The sequence below is a fragment of the Ornithodoros turicata genome, chromosome 3 (genome assembly GCF_037126465.1).
Source record: "Ornithodoros turicata isolate Travis chromosome 3, ASM3712646v1, whole genome shotgun sequence".
Taxonomy (NCBI): Eukaryota; Metazoa; Arthropoda; class Arachnida; order Ixodida; family Argasidae; genus Ornithodoros; species Ornithodoros turicata.
This window is the reverse complement of record NC_088203.1, coordinates 95788688-95815638: the sequence shown is the minus strand read 5'-3', so window position 1 is coordinate 95815638 and position 26951 is coordinate 95788688. Positions and strand designations below refer to the sequence as shown.

Genomic DNA, 26951 nt, shown 5'->3' with positions numbered 1-26951 from the left:
TACTTTATAGAATATAGCCTCCAAACATTACGCATACCTGCTGCTCCGTAAAGAGTGGGCAACCAGTCGGTGACGTGCATCATCTGATTCGAAATCCTAGGAGTCTGTTCAAGCAGTGGACTCCACAAGAAAGACGAGCTGCGGACACCTCCTTCCCAGAGCATTTCTTTCATGCCTCGCAGCGGCCAATTGAACGCGTAGTTGGATTGTTTACCCCACGGCTTTCCCCCGTTGTCGCTGAGAAACAGCAGAATGGTGTTGTTCAGCATGTCATTCCTGTGCAGGGCTTCCATGATGATCCCCACCGACTCGTCAAGTTTGTTCAACATTGCTACAGGGAATAAATAATCGACAAGGACATTAAAGCGAAGCTGAAGTGCAAAAAATGTATCCTCGTGGAATGAAACATGGTGTCACCTTGACACAAACACAAAAGGAACTGGAGTCATCCGTTGCGTCTTTAGCGATGATATGGTCGATAAAAAATATCAATTAACGCCTTCCCTTTTCCTATTTCTACTCAAGAAGCGCGCCCGCGACAATGCGGAGAGGACTCTGACTGGTTTCCTCATGCGATATCCCGCAGTGATTGGACAAATTGTTTGAGGGGACCAATGAGAGAGCGCTCCGTTGTCGGCTTTCTTTGAGAGAGAGAGAGAGATTTTTATTCTCAACACTGTCTACCGTTACAGGTTTGATAACGGGACCGCGAGGCAAGCCTCTGATGCGGTCCCTTTCAAAGCAAGAGATACCGACTTAGGATTACAATCCAAGTATACGAAAGAGCGACATATAACGATAGCAAGAATAGATAATCACAACATATCAGAAACCATACTCTTGAATATACGGAAACTGGGTGCACTTTTCACATCTGATGGTAACGCGTTCCAAGGTTTTGCCGCATAATACTGGAACAAGTGTAATCCAAAATTTGTTCGGGGTTGGGGGAGTTTAACGTTGAACTCTGTGTTCCTAAAACTGCATGGGCTAACAGAGTAAGTAACAGATATTTTTACAGCGCTTACAATATTGTGAAGGAGTTTATACATCGATAGGCGGCATTTATACCAAACTAACTTCTATACGTCTCTTATTCCCAACAACGAGAAACCAAAAGTAACAGTGTCAGAAAGTGCAATTCCAAGCATAATACGCAGCGCCTTTTTCCGTAGTAGAAATATAGCCTGGATATTTGACTTATACGTAATTCCATACGCCTCTAAGCAATAAGAAATGTGGCTATGGATAAGTGAAAAGTAGACAAGCAGGCACACTTTTAAGGGAACAATGTGTTTCAGACGCGACAAAGCAAAGAGCCCGCTGTGAATTTTTTTTTCCTCACGTGAGAAATGTGTGGTAGCCAAGACATGTTAGAGTCTAAAAATAAACTCCTAGAAGCTTAACTTGCTTAGAGGAGGAGAGAGAGGGCGGGAAGGCATAAACTGCGTTTTCTATTTTTATTTTTTATTTTCTGTCTGTTATAAGTCATGAAAGACGCAACCGGTGAATTCCGCTCCTTTTGTATTGCTGTAAAGGTAACGGCACCTTCCATTTCGCGATGAGAAATTTTCACACCTTAATGCCCATAATTTCATGACTTCATTTTCTCGATGTCGTTTGAACGTGCACTATAACCGAAAACTGGTAACTCGATCGATCTGAGGACTAATATACAAATTATTTTCTTCTTCTTCTTCGTGCTCAAAGGAGTTTTAATTGGTAACAGTGACGTAAGTATCAAGGATTACATACCTGCATAGGTACTCCTATTTTTGTTTTCGATATACTGAAACTTGTCGATGTATTCCTGCGGCGCTTGCAAGGGATCCACTTCGTTACCGCTATGCGGAGCCATGTGGCATAAGTACATGAACATAGGCTGCAGAAGAAAGAAGCATTAATACATATCATCTGAATTATCCACTAATTGTAGCACGTATCTTCCAAACACATTGCATTATTATACTTTGTGTTACTCACTTCAAGAAACACAATCTACTCAGCGTCGAACTGGAGCAAGCTCGTCCGAGCAATGTCGTGAGGTGATCAACTGCTGCTGGTTTTTTAGCATATTTTTGTACGGTATGTGATGTTATGTGCGACGAAACTAAGAGGCGCAAATGTGCAGCTTCATCGGACGTCAGCACGAGGTTTTCTACTCCTCCTTTGTTTCGCCGTAACTCTGGAAGACAACTTCTCCTCAGCACACGGATGCATTCTACGGAAGACCTCTACCTCAGCAGAGCGCCGCACGGAGACTCAATGAGGATGTAACGGAAGGCAGGACGCAGCTTCTGCGTTATTATTGGCGAATCCGTACGCTCTTTCGTTCATAGAGTTAATATAGGAAGACTCTAGAGAACGTACTTTGCGCGCCGTCAATGGGATTCTCCTATCCCCGAGCGTGACCGCCCGGGCGCAGCCATACGTTGGTCATGGACATTGTTAGTGGACGAATTTCAGCCCCTAACTACAGCGGAGCTGCTCCGTTTGTTGCCAACTCTGTGAAGTCACGTGGGATGACAAACTGGGGAACGAGCCGATGGAGGGAACGACGTCCACCGTAGGAAGCGAGGCCAGCCGTGTAATTGCGTTGAGAACGTACGAATCTCCGGGATACGTGCAGAATTAAGTAGTGCTATCGGAATCACAAGGTAAACGTCATATTAAACGTGAATCTTATCTATGTGATTACCTGCGAAAGCGCCAACCCTTTGCTTTCCACCGACACAGATGAAGATGTTTACCGCCTATGGCATGTTGAAGTGGCGTTTGTATGCTTTGCGAGCGAAATCAATAAATCGTTACCCATCGTAACGAATGTAGGCATGTATTTCCGAAGGCAACAGTATTACAAATACACACAGTAAACAGTCATTTGCATTCTGCTCGCGAACCAACGGGAACAGGAAATGGCAAAAACGAAACCGCACCTCATTCCATGCTCTGGTCTGTCAAGTTTCGTGATATTAAAGTGACGAACGAACGACAGCACAGAGGCAAGTGTTGTAGTGGGAAAATATTCACTGCTTATTTGTTTAACGAATACATATGAGACACGCAGATAGTACGCCGAATTTAGATAGCATGTGATGAATTTAGGAAAATGAGCACATCAAGTTTAGCGGAATGAAGCAGCCAACGGAAGGCAACGCCTTCCATGACCAACGGATGGCAGCCCCCGTGTGGTCACGCTTTTTTGAGCGAGTCCGACACCCCTGCTTTCGTTGGTGGTGGTGTTTGCTCTTGGTGACCATAAGCGGTGGTATCCAATGTATTGCTCCGTAGACGAAAGCGTGCTGGGCGAACGCAATGCATCCTGGACAGGTCCTGGTCGCACGTCAAAGCAAATGTCAAGGCACACGTGACCTTAAAGATGGCGGCGCCCGTGATCGGCGGCCAAACAGTTTGTAAACAATGCGGTTGTTTCTGGACGACGTTTTGGATGTTTTTCGATCACGGTAATTATTTTGATCCGATAATCCAACAGTAAAACGCGCAGTTTTACACATAAAGCCTCGTATTGTTGACAGCTTCCAAAGATGTGATGACGACCGCGCGTTAAGACTTACCGAGCCGATGCGATGTACGTAAACTGAGGTGAAATGAGCTACCATGTTGCGGAAGAAGCACCGCATAGTTTCCGCTGGCAAAATATGGTCATCTCTTAGTGTTATGACGGTGAAAATATGTCGGTAAGCGGCAAAACGACACGTAAACAAAGTCACATGACCTCAAAATGACGTTTTCTATGACGTGCGACCAGGACAAGATGGCAGTTTTGCCAAAAGCACCCGCTTGAGGGTAGTTACAACAATGGCGGGTTTGTGTCACCCCTGTGTTGGTGACTTGCTCATTTCTTCAACAAGGACGGGTCAGGCAATGAGAAATGGGAACAGAGGTGCGTCCTTAGCTTTAAAATTCAACGTCAAAGGGTTTGTCTTCCTACAGGACTGCCGCTTCGCTCGGCGAAAGGTGGCATTTCGTGCGGCCAAGCGCATAAAGGCAGTGTCTGTACTATGTTCTGGTCGGAATGGGTCCAAAATTTACCATACAAAATTGGTGCGTCGGACGCGTTTGGTATTGTACCTTTTTCGCTCGGAAACAGTCTATGGAAACACTGACCCGGTAACAGAAGGCGAAGTCAACAAGGCAATACATTGGTTTCGGCGCAAGATCACCGAGCGCGTTATGACGCCGTTATGTCAATTATGATGGCGCCGTTATGATGGCGTTATGTCAATATATGGCTTCCATTTTGCGGGGGGGAAGTCAAAGGAATTATACGGTTTTACTCTGTGGAAGCTTACCGTGCAGTCACACAGGATACGAAATCAGCACATAATCCACAACGTGAATACGGGGCACCTGTGAGCAGCTATTCGCTACGAGATCGAACGGTGTCGGCGCGCTGCGGAGAGACGATGAACTGCAGCGGTGTGGATTATTTCCTCGCGGCGTCTGCTTTTACACGTTTATTCCGCGTTCAGTGCAGTAGGTGGAGCATTGCGGAACCGAACAGTACCGTACCATCGCGGCCCAAGTGATCTTCCGGTGAATATACACTAGAATTACGGAAACGAACCATCAACTCCGAACATAGGCCGGCGTGTTATCCGCTCTGCACTATAGAAAGGTGACGGTGTCGCCCCCTATAGGTCGATCTCGCAACAAATACGCACTTTCATAGCGGGAGTACCTTATTTTCCGGTGTATAACGCGCACCCCTAAAAACGGACCGAATTTGAAAAATGTTCGATGTACAACGCGCACCGGTGCATAACGCGCACCGGAATGGTGCTACAAGCTTCTGTACTGCCACCAGTATACACAATAAACCAAAGCGGTGCATCATATACGTATGCATATGCTATATTTGAAACACATTTAGTCAAATCCGTTAAACTCCGATGCAACAGCGTCGCTGTCATAGTATATTTCAGTGTCCTGTCTGCTTTCCGTTTCGCGTCCCTTCTCAATCACGCCATTCTTCTGAAATGAATTCAAGATTATTGACCGTTTATGAAGTCCAGTGTCCTTTCGCCGGATCTGTCAACTGACCCTAAGAGATATGGGAGAAAGCCACAGCACACCCTGGAAGTGGCTAGAATTTGTACGTCACTGACCTGAAAAGGAACTCTGCAGGAAAATATTTCCGTGTATAACGCGCACCGCTACATAACGAGCAGGACCTCTTCAGAGCACTTTTTTATTTAACGCGCGCATTATACACCGGAAAATACGGTAATATGCAAACTCAGGTAACTCGGGCATCTAGAGCTTAAAAAAAGGCATGACTGCTTAAACGACGTGACGTTCATAACGTCTCCGCCAATCACGACGTGCTCTCGTGGAGGAGCAGCCATGAGCCGTATGGGCTGTCAGCCGATTGCCACAGAAGGCCTTGTGTTGACTCAATCGTCTGCTGCGATTGGCTGGAGCAGATGACATCGCGGCACACGTACTGACCAGCTCGCGTGGCTCAGTGGTTAGCGCGCTGGCTATGTCACGTCAAGACTAGGAGGTATGCGGGTTCGAATCCCGATGCCGGCTGTGCTGTCTGGAGTTTTTCCTGGTTTTTCCTCAGACAACTTTCAGTTCCCTTAGAAGTCGGCCCAGGACGCACATTCCCCCAGAGCGTTAGTCGTGACGTTGCCCACCTCGGTGAGGCCGACACCTGTGAGCTTCTTTCAGAAGCACCACCACCATCCATGTAATTAAGGAGTGGTCATCAAGCAAGTTGTCTGTGTCTACAGTCTAAAAACAGAATTTCGCCACATAGCACGACGAAGGCCAAACATTGCACAGAACTATACCTTCGTAACTCCCGATTTGTGGAAAGCACGGGGGCGTACTCCTCCAGTTTTTAACCAGTCAGGAGGCAGAACGATGTCATCCGGGATGGTGATTGGCTAAGAGCGTGTTACGTAGGTGAAGTTCTGTTTTTAGAGTGTGCATCCTAAAAACAGGGTGGTAGCGGTGGTGGTGGTGGTGGTGGCGTAACCCGGCTTGCCGTTGTTGGCCTCACGAATGTGGGCTGCGTCACGACTGTAGCCAGGATGAGATGAGATGATGTGATAACAGACGAAGGAATGATGAAGCTCTAAAAACAGAGGGGGGGGGGGGGGCGGTCGAGGTAGCTTGCCGTTGTTGGCGGCACTCAAGTGGGCATCGTCACGACTATAGCAAAAAAAAAAAAAAAGGAAAGTGGGAGAGGGGAGTTGAGGACTTCAAAGTGATGCATAGGCAGGATGACCGATACTGATGGGACGGAGGCACACTGTAGGTGAGAGGTGCACTAGAGTGGTCTCTCCGCTAGGCCCGTTGCTTGAAGAAAGCGCACAAGGCCGCGAGTTTTTGAAAGTCGTTCCGCACAAGAACCTTCGGGGAAGAGCTTCACCGCATAACACGCTCCTAGCCAACCGTCATCCGGAAACGTTCTCTTCCTCGATATGATGAAAACGGGAGGCGTATGCCATTTTTGTGGCAATTATGAACTGCATAAATAATTAACAATGTCACTTGTGATGATGATTGGCTTGGAGCGTGCTATTTGGTGAAGGTTATTTATTTATAGGTGGTGTTAACTGTGGCACCTCCTTCCCTCGTCATCTTTGTATCGTGTCCCGCACAGTTTTCAGTGTGTATCATGCCCAGCAATTCGGGACAAAACGTAAAGCAGGCTTCACCTGATACTGCTACCATAGAAGCCATGTATTAGGAATAGAAAATCGCGTGCAGCACGCTCCGTTGTTGCCACTTTGCATTCGTTCTCTAGTGGGACGATGCCTGTGTCATAGCGAAACATTTAGCGCAAGTTTCATTGACGAATATTGGGTTCTTCGAGGTTCCATTTTGGTCCCAAATTTCCGACCTGTAAAGGAGGCTTCACGAGATACACTGAAGCTTTGGTTGAGGCCCTCAATCAGGTGAGTTAACGCAAATACACCACGCATTTTGCAAGAAACGCGTGAGTTGAATGCTCTGTACGGCATCTCAAACACTCTACAAGACAGATAAGTTCGCAGAATTTGTTGCGCACGCAGAAATAAAACAAAACCCTCGCTGTCACGAAACTCTTACTTCGATGCACGGAGCTTGGGATGAGGTCTGAGGTCAGTGGCGCGCAGGCAAGGAATATCGTGATATGAGCAATGGTAAACTATCACAGAGGCCGATATTAGAGCACTAAGTTGATTCCTTTCGCCTCGTAAAGTAGGCATCATCTACCTACCGCCGCGGGATACGCGCATTGAAAATCGAAGAGCGCGTGTAGTTTGTTGTTTTTCTTATGGCGATGCTTTTAAACGTAGACTTATGGGTGAATATTGTCAGGTTCCTTTACATTACATTCATACATTACTATTACATACTTTCTTTCATACATTCATTCATACATTACTTTCCTTTACGTTACATTCACGTTACTCATCGCGTTACTGAAGAAGCATGAGCGAGACTGTAGGAGCGTCCCATATTTTATTCATAGTAGGCGATTTATGGACCATTACATTTCAGTAATAACTGATGTTCAAAATTGAGGTCAGAGCGTTTTGCACGTTTCCTTGTGAAAATATCTGCCGCACAGCTGAAGAGGCGCTCCACGGACGCACTCGAAGGAACAGCGGTGTTCACCCTCAAGAATAGGTCGTGAAGTCGCGGGAAGTCTGCCTTCATCTTCGAGAGCGGGTAATCTTCCGGAGTTGCCAGAAAGCCAGTGAGCTCAGGGTGGCCAGCATCTTCACCACTAGGCTGTCCGGGATCACGTGCAAACATGAAAAAGTCGTCTCCACAGGAGCTTGATGTTGTGGCTGCCTTCCCAGGTGTCTTCGCTGACGTTGGCGGCGCGTCGCAAAGTTCTCTCTGAAGCAGGTCCCTGACGATCCCTACTTGGGTTGGTCACACGGAAGGCTGGCCATTGTAACAGCGTGTAACATTTCCCAAAAGGGTGCTAAACCGATCTTGAACAAATACGAACCAGAATGCTGGTCTTTTATTCTCTGAACACGCTGTTATTCATGGGCAGATACGATATGCCATGAAGAAAAAGATTCCCAGAAGGTCCCGTGGCCAACGACACGCACCAGCCACGTGCTCACAGGCCGCGGAAAGCGGAAAAATTTTGCTGTGCCGCGTCGCCTGCCATCGGGCAACGGGCAACGCGTTGGCACGTTACCGAATTTTTGTAACGAATTCCGTTACCAGTTACACATTTTTTATAAGTAACGAAGTCGTTACTTCGTTACCAAAATAAGTAACGCGTTGCAAAGTAACGAGTTCCTTGTAACGCGTTACGTACAACTATGCCGTTTACGGAACACGGCGCTGACGTATTTTTTCGTCGAAGCGGCCCTCTGTTAACTATCAGGAAGAGATCGAATAAGAAACGAGTGACCGGCTATATTATATCCATGTCAGTGTGTGTGTCCGCTCTGTTTGCTGCACAGCTGTCGCTCGAATTGAGAAGTACGACACCATGGTGTTGCGTAAACTTTTGTCCCAAGCAGTATATGAAGCGGAGGACCAACTGTCCAGCGGCAGAGTTGAATGCGTAAAAGTCAAGCACAACTCCATTTGTTGGGTATATACGGTCACCATAGTGCAGCGCACACTTCCAACAATTTTCGTTTAAACATCTCCTCACATAAAGGTGACATCGAGACGCTTTTACTGCACCCTGCTCTATACGATGAAGAAGCTTCACGAGTCTATACCACGTGTTGTGATGAAACCGTGTCCAGTACAATATCGATGAGAAAACAAAAAATGCCCTCGTACAGTTATCGCTTATCGGTACTTCAGAGACACGTAAGAGGGAAGCAACGATGCCTCTGATGCCCCCGAATCGCACAATATCGTTTTTTTTTTCTCTTCAGGTTGAAACAACCACATTTCTGTGAACTCCATGACGCACGCTGAAGTGCACACGGATGTACGTTGAGCAACAGCCCAAGGGCTGTTTCTCAACGTACATCGCAACAACGCAGCCCCAGCTACATTTCTTGTTTAATCTCTTTGTGATTTTCTGTGTTAGCTTCCTTTGCGTACTGAAATTTCAGTGTTGTTGTTGTTGGTTGTTTAAATAACAAGGGGAGGTTGCAACCCCCCCCCCCAAAAAAAAAAGAAAAGAAACGGTACGATCGCACCACAGAAGGTGCGAGCGCACCCGCAACAGTTCACCGCGGCGAGCGTCACGACCGCGACCATGCAGGACGGAGCGCGCCGTTCACCTCAAGGATCATAGTAATATCCACGCACCGTCTAGTATTGGGTTTCTAGCCCAGATTTCACAGTGAAATTGACAAGAGCATTGAAGGCCGCGTCCCTGTGCTTAGCGTCCCATACGCCTACGACTTTCTCTATGCTGAGGTCCCTGTTGTCGAGATGGCCAAGGGTCCGCCTCAAGATGCCTCTTTGTGCGGCATGTTTTGGAAAATACACGATGATATGTTCAGTGTTTTCCACTGCCCCGCACCGTAAACAGTTGGGCGAGTCCACCTTGCAGACTTTATGAAAAAACTGGCGACCATAGGGCACATTCAGGCGTAGACGATGCAGGAGAGTTTCTATGTGTCTGGGCGTTCTTGAAGGTATGGTAAAATTCAGCTCCGGGTCTAGCGTGCGCAGCAGTGACGGACCACTGTCGGCTTGGTGCCATATTGTCCTGCGGATGTCATCAGTCATAGATTTTAGGAGAGATTTGATGTCCTGCTTAGAAAACGTGACTAGATGTTCTGTGGATGACAGATGTGCGATATTCGCCATTTGGTCCGCCTTCTTGTTACCACTTATGCCAATATGGCCAGGTATCCACTGAAGAATGACGTCGTGACCGATGTCTGTGCACTTGCGATACGCTAACAGGATGTCTCGTACTGCGGACGCCGTACGGCCTTTTTCCAAGAACGATGATATATAGCTTCAAGGCCGGCTTTGAAGTCGCACTGAAATATCCATTGCCTGCGCAATGGAAATTTCAGTGTTTTTCCTACCAAATCAACCCAAATTGTAGACTGAGGCACCTCAATAGTGTGGTGCTCCAGATGACCCGCACGTAAAAAAGAAATAAAAAGTCATAATTGTACTCTACATCACGCTTCGGAAGGTAAATTGCTGTTGGTGTTATGTGGAAGACATACAGGGTTTCCCAAAAAACGTGTAATTGAATTGTAATTTAAAAAATTACACCACCTAGAATCATGCGATCAACGGCATTTGTTCTAACTAGATTTTTGTCACCTCCTGATGTGAATGTTGTGTAACGTAAGTTTCATTACGCAAGTTTTTGCGAAGTGAATTCGGAAATTTGCCAAGTAAAGGTCACTTTTTTACACCACAAGTGTGAGGTGCGTGTGTAATTTTCTCAGATTCATGATAACTGACAGGGATATTCAGGAGCTATCTCATCAGAAAAAATAGCCGTACATCATGCTCTACTGAGCTCAGAGAGGATAGCGCGCTACGAATTTTTCAGCGCAATCGTTCGCAGCCCGACGAAAGGAGGTTGGAAACCCAGCTCAAACCCACATCGCAGAAAGAGATAACACAGGCATGGCTTATCGCGCCCGGCTTCCGCTGGGATCATGCTTTCCATCTCCCAATTTTTCGAACTATCACTTTTTCTACTATCGCTCTGTGGGCTGGGTTTGGAACCCCCTTTCGTCGGACTGAGAGTGGGATTGCGTTCTTTTTTTTTTTTTTTTACTTTCGTGTTAGCGTCGCGAAGCAACTGTGGCTATGAGCGGCGCATATATGAGGACAGATGGAGAGAGGACAGCAGGAAGGAGTGAGGGACAGGGGGGTTAGTATGCGTCCTGGGCCGACTTCAGGGGGAACTGTGCCGACATTCGTCTGGAAAGTCTTCGGAAAACACAGGGAAAACCTGAGACAGCACAGCCGGTGGGAGGATTCGAACCCAGTCAGCATGACACCCACGAGCGAGACGCCGTGATTGCGTTCAAGAAGTCGTCGCGCGTTATGGTCCGGTGCTCCGGAAAGCATGATATTCGGCTATTTTTTCCGATGAGATTGCTCGTGAATATCAATGTAAATTATCATCAGTTTGAGTGAATTTGACACGCTCTTCATATTGGTGGGGTAAAAAAGCGACTTTTACTTGGCAAATTTCGGAGTTCAATTCGCAAATATTTACATAAGTAAACTTACGATACATGACATTCGTATCAGGAGATGGCAAAAACCTAGTAAGAACAAATGCCATTGACCGCATGATTCTAGGTGGCGTAGTTTTTTTTTATTATAATCCAATGACATGTTTTCTGGGACATCCTGTATACTTCTGGAGCTGTTTGTAATCGAATCAGCCAACACTCCGGCTGTAAAAAAACGTCACTTTATGCTCTTTCTTTTTTCTTTTTTTTCATTTTGCTGTTTAACCTTTTCGCTATCATTCATTCAATCGCCAACGTAAAGAGTAACCTATTTACCGGAGTTTCAAGCAGCGAGCTTTAGTGCAAAGTACGCTATCGCCTTTGCGTACGTAAGTGATGGCATGATCGTTCTGCCCACTGTGCGAAGCTCTCTTTATGAACGCGTTCATGGAGTAGTTGGTACATATTCGATACATAAGATACGCAGCCAGAGACAAGGGTTGGCAGACTTCACGCAACAGTTGCTAGCCAACAACTGATAGAATTAAATGCAACAGAAAATAAGGAAAACACAAGGGGAAGTGACCGGAAAAACTGGCTTGTTAGTCATTATCTTACTGTTCGGTGGTCAATTGACTTATCGCCACAAGAAATTAGCTACCTGTGCGACTCGCGCTGTTAGACCACCGAACAGGAATATATTGACTAACAAGTCAGTTTTTTTCCTGTCACTTCCCCTTGTGTTCCCCTTGTTTTCTGTTGCATTAGATTAATTCAGTTATTAGTAAGCAGTTGTTGCGTGTCTGTCGTCCCTTGTCTCTGACTGCGTATCTTCTGTAGCTCGCTTTATGTTTTATGCACTACTTGCACTTATGCACTAAAACTCTGTAGTAGTGAGCTTTAGTGCATACGTTGCGTACGTAAAAGACCTTTTACGAACGCAAAGGAGATAGCCTACGATGGACTAAAGCGTTGTTGGTTCTGCGCTCTGCGCGCGCGCAAAAACATAAAGAGAGCTTCGCGCATTGCGCAGGACCACCACGCTATCCCTTACGTACGCAAAGACGATAGCATACGATGCACAGAAACTCTGCATTATCGTGTGTTTTAGTACATCGGAAGAATTCTACGAAAACGATACGATAAAGGAAGTTATCAAATCCACAAGCTTAACAATGTGATGTCTCTCGTTTCAAAGAAGCAGTGCGATTGGCTTATCATGTAATATGTATCTCTGAAGCTCCGGCCGCTCTTTGTAGAGAGCTTAAAATAAACCTTTGCATGCTATTATCACGATGCTGATACACAGACCGCAGGTGTTGTACAGCAGGTGCTCACATATAGCTTACATTGCTTGAGACCCGTGTGCTTCAACTGTGGTTAGATAAATCTGAAGATAAAAAAGAAGGTATTGTGTGATTTGGAAGTGTCAGAAGAAGCGTTGCTTCCCTCTTACGTGTCTCTGAAGTAGCGATAATGTGATAACTGTACGAGGGCGTTGTGTGTTTTCTCATTGATATTTTACTGGTGAACTAAAGATCTATCACAACACGTTGTATACGCACTTGGAGCTTCTTGATCACACACAGCAGGGTGCTCTAAAAGCGCCTGATGTCACCTTTATGCAAATAAATGTTTCAACGAAAATTGCTTGAAATGTGCGCTGCACTACACTGACCGTATGCTCAATAAAGGGAGTTGCGCTTGACTTTTACGGAGTCTGGTCCGGTGCTGGACAGCTGGTCTTCCACTTCTACCAATTGCGCACATACTATGTCTGCAAAGCTCTCCTTCTTTTTTTTCCTTTTTCTTTTTTGTGCAGCAGCATGATGTCAGGCTTGTAGGGATGAAACGGGAGGATGGACAATGGATGACAAATTATACATAAATAAATGTTGGGTGATACCTGTTACCAACCAAACACAGTAAAAAACGATCCGAAACGCGTGTATCAGAGTAGCCCAACCAAAGTCATCCACACGCAATGATGGCTGTTTGAAGAGAGATGGCATAAAGAAGATTAAAGGAGCTAGGCGAGGATGATTCTGTACGTTCAGGACTTTGGAAACAGATGTTCGTTGCTGGGATGTTACCAATACCCTTTGAATATCAACATCGTCTCACATGATTTTCGTTGTCCTTTTTACAGCCTATTCAGGACTTCGGGTTATAGGTGGAGCTGGACCAGTTCCATATTTCCAATTCATGCAAGCGGCATTTGGACCACGCGAAGCTTATGCGGAAGTGTGCAGAGGACCCCCCCCTCCCCCCCATCAAATGGGGCTCCCAAACAAACCGAGCGGAAAAGTTTGGAACCTTAAAGGACAATATTCACCCACAAACCAGCATTTAAAGGCATTGCCATAACAACAACAACGCACAACACGCGCCCTTCAATTTTCAATGCGCGCATCCCTCGGCGATAGGTAGATGTTGCCTGCTTTACGAGGCGAAAGGAGTCACCTGAGTGCTCTGATATCGGCCTCTGTGCTAGTCTACCATCGCTTATATAACGATATTCCTTGCCTGACACGCCACTGGCCTCAGATCCCCTCACAAGCTTCGTGCATCGAAGCAAGAGTCTCATGACAGCGAGGGATTTGTTTTATTTTTGCATGTGCAACAAATTCTGCGAACTTACCTGTCTTGTAGGGTGTTTGAGATGCCGTACAGAGCATTCAACTCACGCGTTTCTTGCAAAATGCGTGGTGTATTTGCGTTAACTGCCCTGATTGAGGACCTCAACCAAAGCTTCAGTGTATCTCGTGAAGCCTCCTTTACAGCTCGGAAATTTGGAACCAAAATGGAACCTCGAAGAACCCAATATTCGTTAACGAAACTTGCACTAAATGTTTCGCTATGACACAGGCAACGTCCCACTAGAGAACGAATGCAAAGCGGCAACAACGGAGCGTGCTGCACGCGATTTGCTACTCCTGGCTTCTATGGTAGCAGTATCAGGTGAAGCCTGCTTTACGTTTTGTCCCGAATTGCTGGGCATGTTTACCTTGGATTTGTCGTGCTTGTCAATAATAGACACAGCCCTTTCCGTAAACAGGTCCGTAGAGTACAGTCCAGTAGCGTTCAAGATGGGCTGAACACCTTCGAAGAAGTCGCTACCAATTTCCTGGCCCTGAATGAAACAGGCATTGAAAGTACCCACAGTTTATCCTACGGCGCTAGCTTACCAGCTGAAGGACATGTTTATAGTAATCTCCGTAGCCTAGATGATACCCCATGAATGTGTCGAAGCCTCTCCTCGTCGGCGCGTATGCCTCCATGTGGTTTCCCAGGTGCCACTACAGACGAATAACATTTTCACGTATGCGTCCAAAATTCGATGTACATCTTCACTTGCATAAACAAATTTTAAGGTGTGAACATCGCGTAGCATCTAAAAAGCACACATACCTAGATAGTACAAAGTAACACTATCAGTGATTGATTAAGTTTCAGACGCGTCTCTGGACCAGCCTTTGAGGACTAACGGTGCGGATATTGTTTATCCGTTCCTACATGACGAACCTAGGAATTTTCTAGGTTAGATCTACTGCATCTCTATATCACGCGTAGGCAATTTAGGATTCCGGAGTGAAAGACAGAAATCCTTCTGAAGTGCGAAAACGACGATCCCTCAATAAGTAAGACCTTTATGCAGAGAAGGTAAAAGGCAAACGTTATCGGTTTAATCGTATGCATGGTAGCTAAAGCCCGAAGACAGATTTCGTATTCAAGAGGGAAAGCAAGATTTGATTGGCTCCAGTATAAGAGAGAATAATCAGGAAGAGCGCATCTTGAACGCCGTGCTGCCACAGAACCATGCTGCCGATAGGAAACAGTTACCTCAGGTTTCAAGGCCACGAAAGCACAATACAGACTTAACATATATGAGTATCTTTTACCCCGCACTAGCGCGTAAGTTCCACGCTGTTTCAGCGCTCATTTTGAGTTGAAAAAGCTTGTTTTTCGCAAGAAAATTGCGAGACAACTCACTTTTCCTATTGCATGAGTATTGTAGCCCAACTCCTTGAAGAACTGAGGCATGATTTTGACGTTGAGAGGCAATCCCCAGGGCTCAGCACTACGTATCACATAATGCTGCATTCCTGTAAAGTCAAATCACAGTTTTAATGCACCAACGCCAATGGACGCACTGAATGTTCCTCACCTGTCCTTATAGGATAGAGGCCAGTAAGGAAAGCTGCCCTTGACGGAGTACACATAGGTTGGACGTAATGGTTGTGTAGGATGATTCCGTCAGAAGCTAAGGCGTCGATGTTCGGCGTTGGAATTTGTGGCGTCTGGTGAAAACTGACGTCACTCCAGCCCTGTTAAGACAAATGTTAACGATGATTTACCAATCAACGCATCAAAATCAAGTTAAAGCATTCAGCCGAAATGTGCTCAGTCACGATATTCACGCGCGTGATATATGCCGTAGCCAAAATGCGTGAGAGCAGTGTTATTTCATGACGACCCATGGCTATGCGTTGGTCAATATATCGATCTATTGGAAACTAATTGTCAAAGAGGTAGCAAACACAACGTTCATGTGGCGGCGCCTGGTGTCCATACTCCTATGCAGGAGGAGCATGCACCAGCGTACGATAGCGTACAAATGCGGAAACTATACCATGCCGCATAAAAAACTTGTATCACGTCCGCAGGTCGGGTTTCGCTGCAGCTCTGTGTTGTTCTTTTTAGCTTTCTTAGTGGCACGCACGAAAAGAGAAAAACGAAGAAAGTGTTGTTTATCGAGTACATTTTACGGAGTACAGGATATGTGGCTCCAGTAGCTTCCATCACCTCCCAGTTGCTTTTTCATGAGATTTTTTTCCCCCCGTTGCGTAACAGATTAGACTGAGATGTCGAGAGTAATGACCAGAGGCTTACCAAGTCGTCCGCCATGATAACGACGATATGGGGACGTTGCTTCTGCTTTGTTTGTTTCTTCGGAGCCGCGGATGCCAGCATCAGGGGTCCGAAAAGACTGGAAATGACGATGGATTAATGAGTGTTGATATTGGTGGCCGCTTTATCGGTGCTGTGCACTGGGACGACGAACGTGGAAGTACCCATACACCGTTATGCACTCGCTCTTTCAGTACAAAGGGGGCCGCAGTATGTTTATGACTACACACGGTGAAGACACTATGCCCCCATGCTGTGGTGACGGACCAGGGCATGGCTCTATGGTAGCGTTTCTCAACCGAGGTTCTGCGAAAACCGCGAGGGGGCTGTCGCACAAGCCTTGCTATCGCTCCGTGTTCAACACTTCATCGTTCGCATTGGGATCGACATGGAGATCGCAGGACCAGGGTGCTACGGCTGACGGTCATTGCAAAGAGTAAAGCCAGCAGTTGTTGTCGTCATCGATTGGCTGAACCCGCAACTCAACATGACAATTGAGATATGGCAGTCGTCGGGAAAGCCAGCCATATTTCAATTGTTTATCTTCTTCAGCATCTTGAGACTTGTGTTGTATTCGTCTGTGTTTCAGCCTCGGAAGAGTTACTTTCCATGCCGTTCATCCCGACAATCTCTCCGTACTCCGACAGTTTCGGAAGCATTAGAATCACTTAGGGGGAATGTCAGCAGTCCATTGGCGGGAAGCCAGAGCGGGAAGCCATGCTGAGCAGAGTTGACCCAGCGTTCGCTTTCAGCATGCCTCGACGTACCTCTCGTCAAGATGCCGCATTAGTTCATCGAATGCGCCTCGATGTGGCTTTTACAGCGCGGTGGTGGTACCGCTCGAGACAAGTTGACTCTCCCCAATGCAGTCACTGCGGTGCTGTAGAAGATCCAGAGCTAATTCTTCTCCATTGCCCACACTACCAACCTTCCCGAACAGCACTCTCCGTATCCCTTAACGAGCGATAAAAACCGGGCTGTTTAGTCGTACATTCTAAAAGCGATAAAACCCTGTGTCTGTGTTTCGTCTGTCCGTGTCCCCTGCACTGGGGTTTTATCGCATTTAGAATGTCCCTTAACGAGCGGGACTCTCACCCCCTCTCTCTCTCACACACAAAATTGCTTGGTCCCTAGCCACATCCAGTCCATCAACGCTCTGCCCTCAAAGCTCTCTTCACCTTTCTGTGTACCATAGCGACTTCGATCCTTATTGTGAAGGGGCTCATTATTTCATTCCCGGCATCCCCGGTTGAAAAATACTACAGAAAATCTCTTAGGAACCATAGCATTCTCTCAGAATTTCTTACAGAAGCGTCTTCGTGCCTCAGAATTTCCTACAGAGGATGCAGATTCGTATACATATCCTCACAGGCACATCAACGAGAAAATATCTTGAGGGATAATTCAGGGTCTGGCCTTGTGATTTCTATGAGAAAACAGTGTGATTCATACAGGACTGACTTTCTCCCGAGCTTCTTCGGATGAACATGAAGCAAGAACTGACGGGTCGCAGAGAGTGATATGTCGTCCGTGTTGGAAAATAATTCGTGTGATTTTGTATGTTTGTGAATAATCCTTCTTAGGTTGAAGTGTCATGGTGGCTTCGCTTTGTCGTCCCTATTGAAGCGATTATTTATATAACCCGTTATGACATTCCATCGTACATTAGTGGTGGCGTCTATTCCAACCGCCAGCATATTAATCTGCTTTGAAAAGAAGAGGCGCATGGACGCAGCTGCGCATCTCAAGAAAATATCGCATGGCATTCAGGATTTTCGTCGCTTTTGTGGTATGTAATCGTCCGTGCTATGCATTCCCATTCTTCATGCGTCTTTACCCCTGTTCGCAGGTATTCTGTGGATCTGAAGGTAGAATGCAGTGAGATCGTTATAGCAACTGTGCTTTGGGCAAACGGTATGTTACATATTTCTGTGCCAATCTCACACACACACACACACATGTTGTTGTAAGCGTGCTTTTTGAAATGCTGTTTCTTCTAGGTTAAACCCGTAAGAAGCGGAAGGCAACGGGAATTAACGCATTGGATCCGAGTTCGTGGTGGTAACCCATTCTCATCTCGAGAAAGTTGAATGGTGCTTTTACGCAAGAAAGCCTACGAGTTCCCAAGGTGCAAAACACAAACACGGCATAATCACATAAATAAATTTTTTGGTCGTCGCATTGGACATTGCAAGTACGTGTACGATGCGTTGAGCGCTTTTACGGCAGTGTGCGTGGATGGCGAGCGGATGCGTGTCTTGTGTGGTGTCTATAGCGAAGGCTTGATTCATCTGTGTGTCATATGGAAAACTTCCCAATAAAGAATGGAATGCAAACGTGCTGGTTTGTGTGGCTCTTTTTCTTCTGGTTTCTCCTGGTAAGAAAATATAAAGGAAATCCTGTAAGATTCCTGTAAGAACCTGGGGGGGGGGGGAATTCTGAGAGACTGCTTTGTGAGAAACTGTGAGAGAAAGTCCCGGAGGGGTGGGAATGTCCAATTAACGCACATAAATTCTCTCAGAATATCGTAAGAGATGTTTTGTGAGATTATTTTTCAATAGGCACCAACAGCAATGGGGTAGAGTATTGCCCCGCATCATCTCGCAATAAAGTTGTTGTTGTTGTTGTTGTTTAGAATCACTTGGAAAGTGTGAGCGACTTTGGAGAAACTTCGGAGCTTCCCGCCTACACGGACATGGGATATTACAAGCATCACTATGGCAGCCCACAATGTATTATCATCAGGTATGAAGTTGTTGAATCTGACAAAGCGGAATCGGCATTTTGCGACAAAACAGTAAACAATTAAATGAATTATAATTAAACAATTTAATAATCAGTTTAAAGAGGATAAAAATTTGCTAATTGTACGACATGTAGTTCGCCTCACCCACTTCTACACAGCTGCCCCAGTGTAGAAGGTTCCTTGAGGTCGGGCTGGCAGTATCAGGGGTTTCCTCGAATAACATAAGCTGAGAACCGCTGCGAGTCTAAGAAATCGGCGTGACATGAAGCGTGACTTCTCGGTACTGCATGCTCTCTTTCTCTCTATCTCTTCATGATCTGATACTAACGGTAGGCTAATCAGTAGAAATACCTTCGTGGAAAATGATTATAACTAGAATAAGCGCAGTCCACTGCATGAAAGCTTGTGCGATAACAAAAAGTTTTCAGTTAATCTTTTTGTGAAGAATTTATCTAGTTAAGAATTTACCTACTGTTAATGCCGTTGAAAGTGAGAGGAATCGTCGCATTTCCTCCTTTCCCTCCGCGGTGGTATCCTTCTTGTATTATCTCTGTGCTGGTGTCGGTTGAATACCCTTACATTTTGCCGTGGTGTCAAGCCTGACGCTAAAGGTACCATCTGTCTGGTAGTACGCGAAATTGCCCCGATTTCCCCCGTGTTCTCGGATACAGTTGGCTTGCGTTACTACAGCTGTCGCAGGCAACTCCCGAAACGTCTCCGGCGCCGAAGTACATGCCACAGCAAAGCAGCTCAAATACATAATAGATGTACGCCACAGCAAAGCTCAATACATATAGATGTGACCGAAGGGTCACATCTATATGTATTGAGCTGGCACTTGCTGCGATGCGAGAGGACGTAAATGTGCCATAATTGTTAAGTACGTGTCGTATCGTTCCTTCTCACCTCATCCTGAACCCACACGTTTGGTGCATTGTATTTAATGTGGATGCGACGTCAGCAGGCGTGGGCATCACACTAACAACATTTCAAAGCAGAAGAGCAATTTTTGTCACAGAAAATTTTGTAAGGGCAGAACCCTACACCCTAAGACAGAGCTTCACCGCATAGCACGCTCCTAGCCAACCATCATCCCGAATTACAACGTTGTATTTCTTACTTTGATGAAAACAGGGTGCGTACGCCATTTGTGTGGCAATTATGAACTGCATAATGCCGCAGAAATGGCGTACGCCCCAGTTTTCAGCAAAGCACGAGAAAGAACGGTGGTCACTCGGAATGAGGGGCGTGCTGTGTTGTGAAGTTCATTTTTAGAGTGTAGTTACGTGGCTTGCATAAGTTTAGGATCTGTCAACTTGGTTCGACGAATGACCATTCCCTGTCGCAGCTGGGGATGTTCCAGGCTTTCAAAACTCTTAATTGCCGTAAACATTATGTGAGAATAGACTTCTCCCTGTTTGTAAACAAATGACGTCATAGGGTTGGACAGCGCCACCAATTTGGTAGAGTTGAACTACGTTCGAAGCTAGGGGCGAACAAGGTCGCGCCCAAAAGCCGCGGTCTTGAAGGGGATTACGACGGTCCCTGAAAGGGACGCGCTCATTCGTGGAACCCAGCCATCCCCTTCCGATTTGTTTCGGTTTCAGTCTGTCTACCAAGTCATGACGTTTCTTGTTCCAACACGTCCTCCTTGCAAAAGAACGGCAATATTTCACACTGGAGTTGCATCCACGCTGTGAACTGCAAAGTAGGACCCGATTCTCCCCTCACCTAATAGCTACGCTTCCTTTTTGAAACGGAAAGCGAATCATCTGTCAATGGAGACACACTTGTTCCAGTAGCATCTGCATTTCCAGGTTTCACTTCCGCACTCGACATAGCACGGCAGGGGACGGCTGTCTGTCATGTCATCGTAGCCAGCCTTGGATACGTGTTCTCTGTTACCCCCTCAGATGTCATTACTCTCTCGAGTCTCTCTCCTCTAGACGCTTTCTCGTTCCATATAGCCGTTCAGTTTAGGCTCAACCACATCTGTGACGCCGCTCGCGTCCATCGAAAGCACATTTTGCGCGAAAAAGCGCCTTCCAATCAATCTTGTGCGCAAACAAGTTTTCAGCGTTATGCGTTTTCTCTTTTCCTTTCTTTTCTTTTTTTTTTTTACCAGGGGAACGTTAAGTTCGCTTGTAGTAGTAAAGTTGGATGTAACACTAAACACGTAAAGTTGTAAAGTGACGATGTAAAGCTGAGAAGTAAGAAGATACAATATACAGTCAAGCATGTCATAAAGATTGCGAAACACCTGCCTGACGTCGTTTGAGTTGTAGAGAAAATAGTATATTCTAACAACAGAGCTTCAGCGCATAGCAGGCTGTGGACGTACTCCAAAGGGGCCTACTCCTTTTTGTGTTCCTTATCAATTGAGGATTCTGCGTTTTCGGCATTTATCCCTGAGGAGATCCGGCGGGTGTTTTTCGGCATTTATATGTATATTTTGTCAAATTCTGATACTTTCGGCACTGTAAAACGTTTGAACCAAAAATAGATGCCGAATAGTCGGCAGTTATAACGACTCATGGAAGGAGGGCATCCTTGTAGAAGGACGTTGAAAACGTAAAGAATTTCCTCTCCTTTGCTGGAGGGTTCCACTTGTATATTTGAACCAGCTTGACCCACTGATCAAAGTGGTACAGGGGAAAGGTCTTTCCCTCAACTACACTCTTAAAAATGAACTTCACCGCATAGCGCGCTCCTAGCCAACTATCATCTCGAATGATATCGTTACCTGCCCTGATTTGATGAAAACGGGGGCGTACGCCTTTTTTTGTGACACTTATGCTGTTCATAATTGTCACAAAAAAGGCGTACGCCTCCCGTTTTCAACAAATCAGAGCCGATAACGATATCATTCGAGATAATGGTTGGCTAGGAGCGCGCTATGCGGTGAAGTTCATTCTTAAGAGTGTAGAGGCTCCGCAGGCCGGTAATTCCCGCATTCCACCCGAAAACGGGGTGAAGGAGGAAAAAAAAAAGTGGTGCCCCTGAGGGGGAAAAACGCATTCGGGCACCGCACTCTAACAAAAGAACTTCACCACATAGCACGCTCTTAGCCAATCAACATCCCGAACGACCAGCTCCCATTGCATAGTGGTTAGGATGATCGCTTTCCACGCAGAGACTGGGAGGTGACACGGGTTCGAATCCTGTCACCGGCTGTGCTGTCTGAGGTTTTCCCTGGGTTTTCCGAAGGCTTTCCAAAAGCTATCCTTTAATTTCTCAAAAAGAAAAAAAAAAGGTGTACGTCCAGCGCTTTCCACAAATCACGAGTGACTCCGGTCTCATTATGTGCAGTGGTTAGGCCTTCACCGTGCTAGGTGCTCAAGTTCTTAATAATATAATTGGTAGTTTACGTCGCGAGACAACTGAGGCTCATCTTTCATCGTTGATTTCTTAGGCAATTTGAGGCTTTGTTTGTATTTGTCCCCTCTATGTTGTTCCAGCCTCAGAACATCAGTTTATCTCAAGTTCTGCTTTCAGAGTGCAGGACATTCTCGCGTTTCGCTAGATACTCCCCGTTAGCACCAACATCAATATCTCCGCCCCGTCTCCGTTGAAGATCCTCAGTCATGTATAGGGAATCGGGTTGTTTATGCGTCCATATCTATACACTCTAAGAAGAAGAAGAAAAAATGAGTAAAATGGGGAGTAATTGCGGCTGCTAGTCCCCTATAGATTACTCCCTATTTTAGTCCGCTAACCCCGATATTTACTCCCCAGGACTGCAAATAGTCATTGAGCTTCGCAAATGGTCTTCCGAATGCAACAGTCTACGTAAATATGCGCTCATGGTCAATATGATGGCATAAGGACCAGCCAACTTAGCAATTTTCCACCCACAAAGCGTAAGAAACGGTTAGCGCTTCTTTTTTCGCAAATTGTGCCCTATGTACGTATGTCGCAAGACTTTATGACTGCACTCCATATATCACGGTTGACGGTTTCATTCGAAGTATTTTCATTCATGCACACGAATTATGTACCTGGGACAAAGCGTGAAATGCAGTCCCCACTCTATGACATTCATTCAATCCCGTGCATTTACTCCTGAAAGGGACTATTTTTTGTGGCAATGTAGTTATTCCCCAAAAGGAGTAGAATTACTCCCAGTGTACAGCACATGTCACACTCACACACAACGCCCGACCTGTGACCTCTGACAAGACTCTCGAATCTGGTGGCGAGATATGAAACCGGTCGGACAAACCAATAGCGCACGTTATCGCCTTTGCGTACATAGGAGATAACGTAATGGTTCTGCGCGGGCGCAGGACCACCAACGCAATCCCATACGTACGCAAAGACGAATACAATAAAACTCCCTATTATCTGCTTGTAGGGGATGGCGCATGTACACAGGGGACTGGCTCACGTTTCGCTTCCGTGCATTTGTACGCCCTCTTCTACAAACGGATAATAGTTTGTCCGAACAGTTTCATATCTCGCCACCAGGCGCGAGAATCCTATGGGGGGCCGCAGATCGCGCGTCGCACGCAAGTGCGATCTGTGCGCTGTTGGATGACGTGGATATCACTCCAAGGCAAGTTTACATTGTATGGCACTTGCCTGGACATTTCTGAACACGCCGGTGCAAAAAAATAAGGCCATATTTATTTAGGTGCGCATTCTCACCTCAATTTATTCTTGTTCAACGGCAGCATGCTTGCTCTAGCAGCAGCACTGAGCCTGAGGTATATATTTATAAAAGATGGCACGGGACATCCTTTTCGTATGACGTGTTAAGAGGTGACTTGTTCCAGTACGTGTGCAAGGACAGTCCAGATGACGTGGGCTCACAGCCTTTCTTACAAGAAAAATCCATCGAAAACGAAAAAGAAAAAGAGAAGGACGTTCCAATGCAAACGTCTACAGCGTCATCGGCATGTAGACGTAACCCTCGAATAAATATGACTTCGAATTACATTTTATTATATCTATAGGCAATAGGTCGCGCGTCACCGCCCTCGGTAGCACCGTCTGCAGGCCTAGTGAGCTCACGATTGTGAGGTTCGCTCCCTGCCAAGGACGGCGGTAATATGTTGGATGTCGTGCGTCCTTGCCTTTGATTGCGCGGGAGTTGAACAGGATTCATTATAGATAAACACAGGACAGGAGTTAGACGGCTGCACTCCTTGCGAAGTGTGGCATGTCTTTAGTTTGGTTAACGTTCTTTGCTGCTGCGTAACTTTCGTAATTAATAAATAATTCCGCTAGGTACCTGGCATTACGTATCAGGATGACTGTATATATAGTAGTGGACAAAAGTTTACGGAACTCGGATCGACGTCATTTCAAGTCACTGGGATTCTCAACCCATATGAGTCATCGTTAAAGTCTCCAAGGCCTTTTACTGGACCATTCCTCTGTTCGGGTGCACGTGCTCGCTTCCATTCGCCGCCAGGGGGTCCGGTCGCCAAGGAAGAGGATGACGGTGGTCTCGTGTTACATAAATGGTTGCCCTGCACTGTACCAACAGCCCAAACTAGCAACGGATACGCTAGCCCGTAAGCCATTTCCAGACCGAGGATGCCTGTTCTACTTCTCACTTCTCGCGACCTCGTTCTAGGGACACCACCTTGAAAAACCTCCATGTCATCACCCAATTGCTTCATCAATTACCATATGTCTTTACGTCAGTGTAGCCGGAAAAGCCACTACGAAGCTGCCCAATGAATCAGAGCGTTACGCATGTCATCTGAAGCAAGCGATACATCGTCGATAGCAAGATGATCGTATCACTTACCAAAGCCAGGCCGTCAGTAGTCGCATTATTCAGGTCGTCGTGGGTGGGTAAACCTCCTGCCACAAGAGATAGAAACATAAAAGGGGGGCAATTTGCAAGTGCGGTAACGATTTCACCTTCTTTACGAACCTCCCTCGCCCAGACTGACCCCCTTTGGTTTCTACAAAGGCGTGCAAAACTCTTTCTGTCAAAGTCAGCTACTTATTGCGCGGTAACAGTGGTACTGAGCGTAGAGCCTAGAGGTGCTTGATTTTGATGCTTCCAGAAATAACAACGGGAACGGCCTCGTATGGTTCCATAATTCGGCTTTGAGCAGTGGGTCAGTGTTATCTGTTATGCGCTATTGCGCCAGTCTAGAAGTCTGAGCTTATTACCTTGCTGTTATCTGTTATGTCTTATGTGCTTTATAAACCCGTTGTACATTAGAACTGTAGACAAGAAGTGGAGTGTCCAAGGTAGCCCCTTTGTAGAAGCGAATGCTGCAAAGTCCCCATGTTGACATTCACGCTTACCATGCATGAATGCTTTGTAGCGATTTCACTCACTTTTTTAAACCTCCTTTGTTATGTGTTTACTCAACTCTAAACTGTAGCGTGTCGCTAAGCGTATAGCTACACTTTTGTGAGCGAATCGCGAGCTGCGCGTGGGCGTCAAGATGGCGGAAATTCGTAGCAGACGACGCGAGTGTCTTCACCCTATGCAGAGGAAGTTAGTAATGGGGCACCCCGGTCCAAACATGGTCTCCCAAAAACAGAACTTCTCCGCATGACACGCTCTTATTTAACCATCATCCCTAATGACATGAGGAAGTTCACTTGGGAACGCGCGGTGCGTATACACCTTTAGCGACGAGTAACGGAACCGCGTAAGTTTCACAAAAACAGCGTATGCAAGACACATGTATGCAATAAATGAGGGTTGGGAAAGATCTCATTCGGGACGGTGTTTGGCTAGGAGCATGTCACACGTTCTGTCTGAGTGAAGCAAGGACCAGTGACATGGCTGAGCGGGTTAAGGCGTCCCCCTCATTGGTAGTCCAAGGCCGCGCTGGAGACTGGGAGAAGGTGGTTCCGGAATCCTACCACCGGCTGTGCTGTCTGAGGTTCCCCCTGGGTTTTCCGAAGACTTTCCAGACGAATGACGGCACAGTTCCCCCTGAAGTCGGTCCAGAACACATACTAACCCCTCTGCCCCCACTCCTTCCTGCTGTCCTCTCTCCATTTGTAGACTTCCGTACGACACTTATAGCCACGGTTGCTTCGCGGCGCTAACACAGAATAAAAAAAATGGCCGCAGGTAGAGGAAAGGTGTAACTTGGAACCCACCGATGACCCCAGGCATTAAAAAAACAATTAATTCAGGGGTGACATCACAAGTTGCGGTGCACAGCGCCACCGCAAGAACCAGGAGGGCGCGGCGGTCGAGGTGGGCGGAATTTGTAATGGTTGTACGTAGCAGACACAAACACGACAGTGGCGACCCCACTACTGTACACCGCAAGAAACAGGAGGACGCGGCGGTCGACAGGCGCGAAACAGGAATGAGCGTGTGATGGCGGTACTTAGCAGCAAAGGTGTAACTTGTGCAACCCACCGATGATTAGAGGGAATAGAAACACAACAGTAGCGACACCACGCGTTGTGCTGTAAAGCGCCACCACAAGAACCAGGAGTGCGCGGCGGGCGAGATGCGCGAAACAAGACTGAGTGGTGTGCGATGGCAGCGTAGGTGCAACTAACTTAACTATAGCAGGTTCTTTATGCCACATCTTTCCTCTTTCTGGCGTTTTAAAGCATGCAGCTTACGCACTGCTTAAAGGCCAGACGCCGTTAACCAAGGTTAGATGAACTTCAGAAAACATAGATTAACGTTCCAATAACAAATCAAGTGGTTATCTGACGCTGGAAGGTCTCGGCTGTCCGTAGTTCGTTTGCGAACACTCAGCTACAAAAGTCTCGAAATATCACGTTGTTGTCCCGTTTGTTTCACGGAGCTGTTACTGCCCAACCTAAATAATTACGGACATTTCTGAACCGCCGGAAAGAACCTCCCACAGACCACAAGACTCCACGTAGAGCAACTCATGCCTGACGTAACCTTGACTTAGAAACTAAAAAAAATATTGCGCATACTGTCACTTACCAGAAACTTGGAAACTGGAAAAGAACGACTCCTACGCGTTGCTGTGCAGACTGCAGGCATGAGTGACTAGGTCCACGCCGAAAGAGCAGCAGAAGGATCTTTCAGCGGCATGGTCCGTGATGGCCTTGGTAACCTCCCTCGCCCATGTACCAAGGTAGGGACTGAAAGGGTTACGAAGTTCTTGGTAAATTGCGGTTCTTGTTTCATGATAATTTCGCGAAGTGCAAGAGCAGGGACGCGACGCACTCCACATAGGAAACAAAAGCCACGTGCGGTTAGT

At 46.5% G+C, this 26951-nt stretch overlaps 1 protein-coding gene across 6 annotated transcripts in view; it reads right to left on the bottom strand.

Annotated features, from left to right (window-relative positions):
• Positions 1–26951, bottom strand: part of LOC135388881 (arylsulfatase B-like) — a 55712-nt gene that overhangs the window by 10121 nt on the left and 18640 nt on the right. For all 6 annotated transcript variants that reach the window (XM_064618741.1, XM_064618740.1, XM_064618739.1 and 3 more), the window contains 9 exons: positions 26672–26832; positions 24530–24585; positions 16008–16104; positions 15283–15442; positions 15108–15220; positions 14303–14413; positions 14122–14247; positions 1756–1882; positions 38–331 (listed from right to left, as the gene is read on the bottom strand). In XM_064618741.1, the coding sequence (XP_064474811.1) occupies positions 38–331; positions 1756–1882; positions 14122–14247; positions 14303–14413; positions 15108–15220; positions 15283–15442; positions 16008–16104; positions 24530–24555 (1054 nt within the window). In that variant the 5' untranslated portion in view covers positions 24556–24585; positions 26672–26832. The remainder of the gene's footprint in view (positions 1–37; positions 332–1755; positions 1883–14121; positions 14248–14302; positions 14414–15107; positions 15221–15282; positions 15443–16007; positions 16105–24529; positions 24586–26671; positions 26833–26951) is intronic.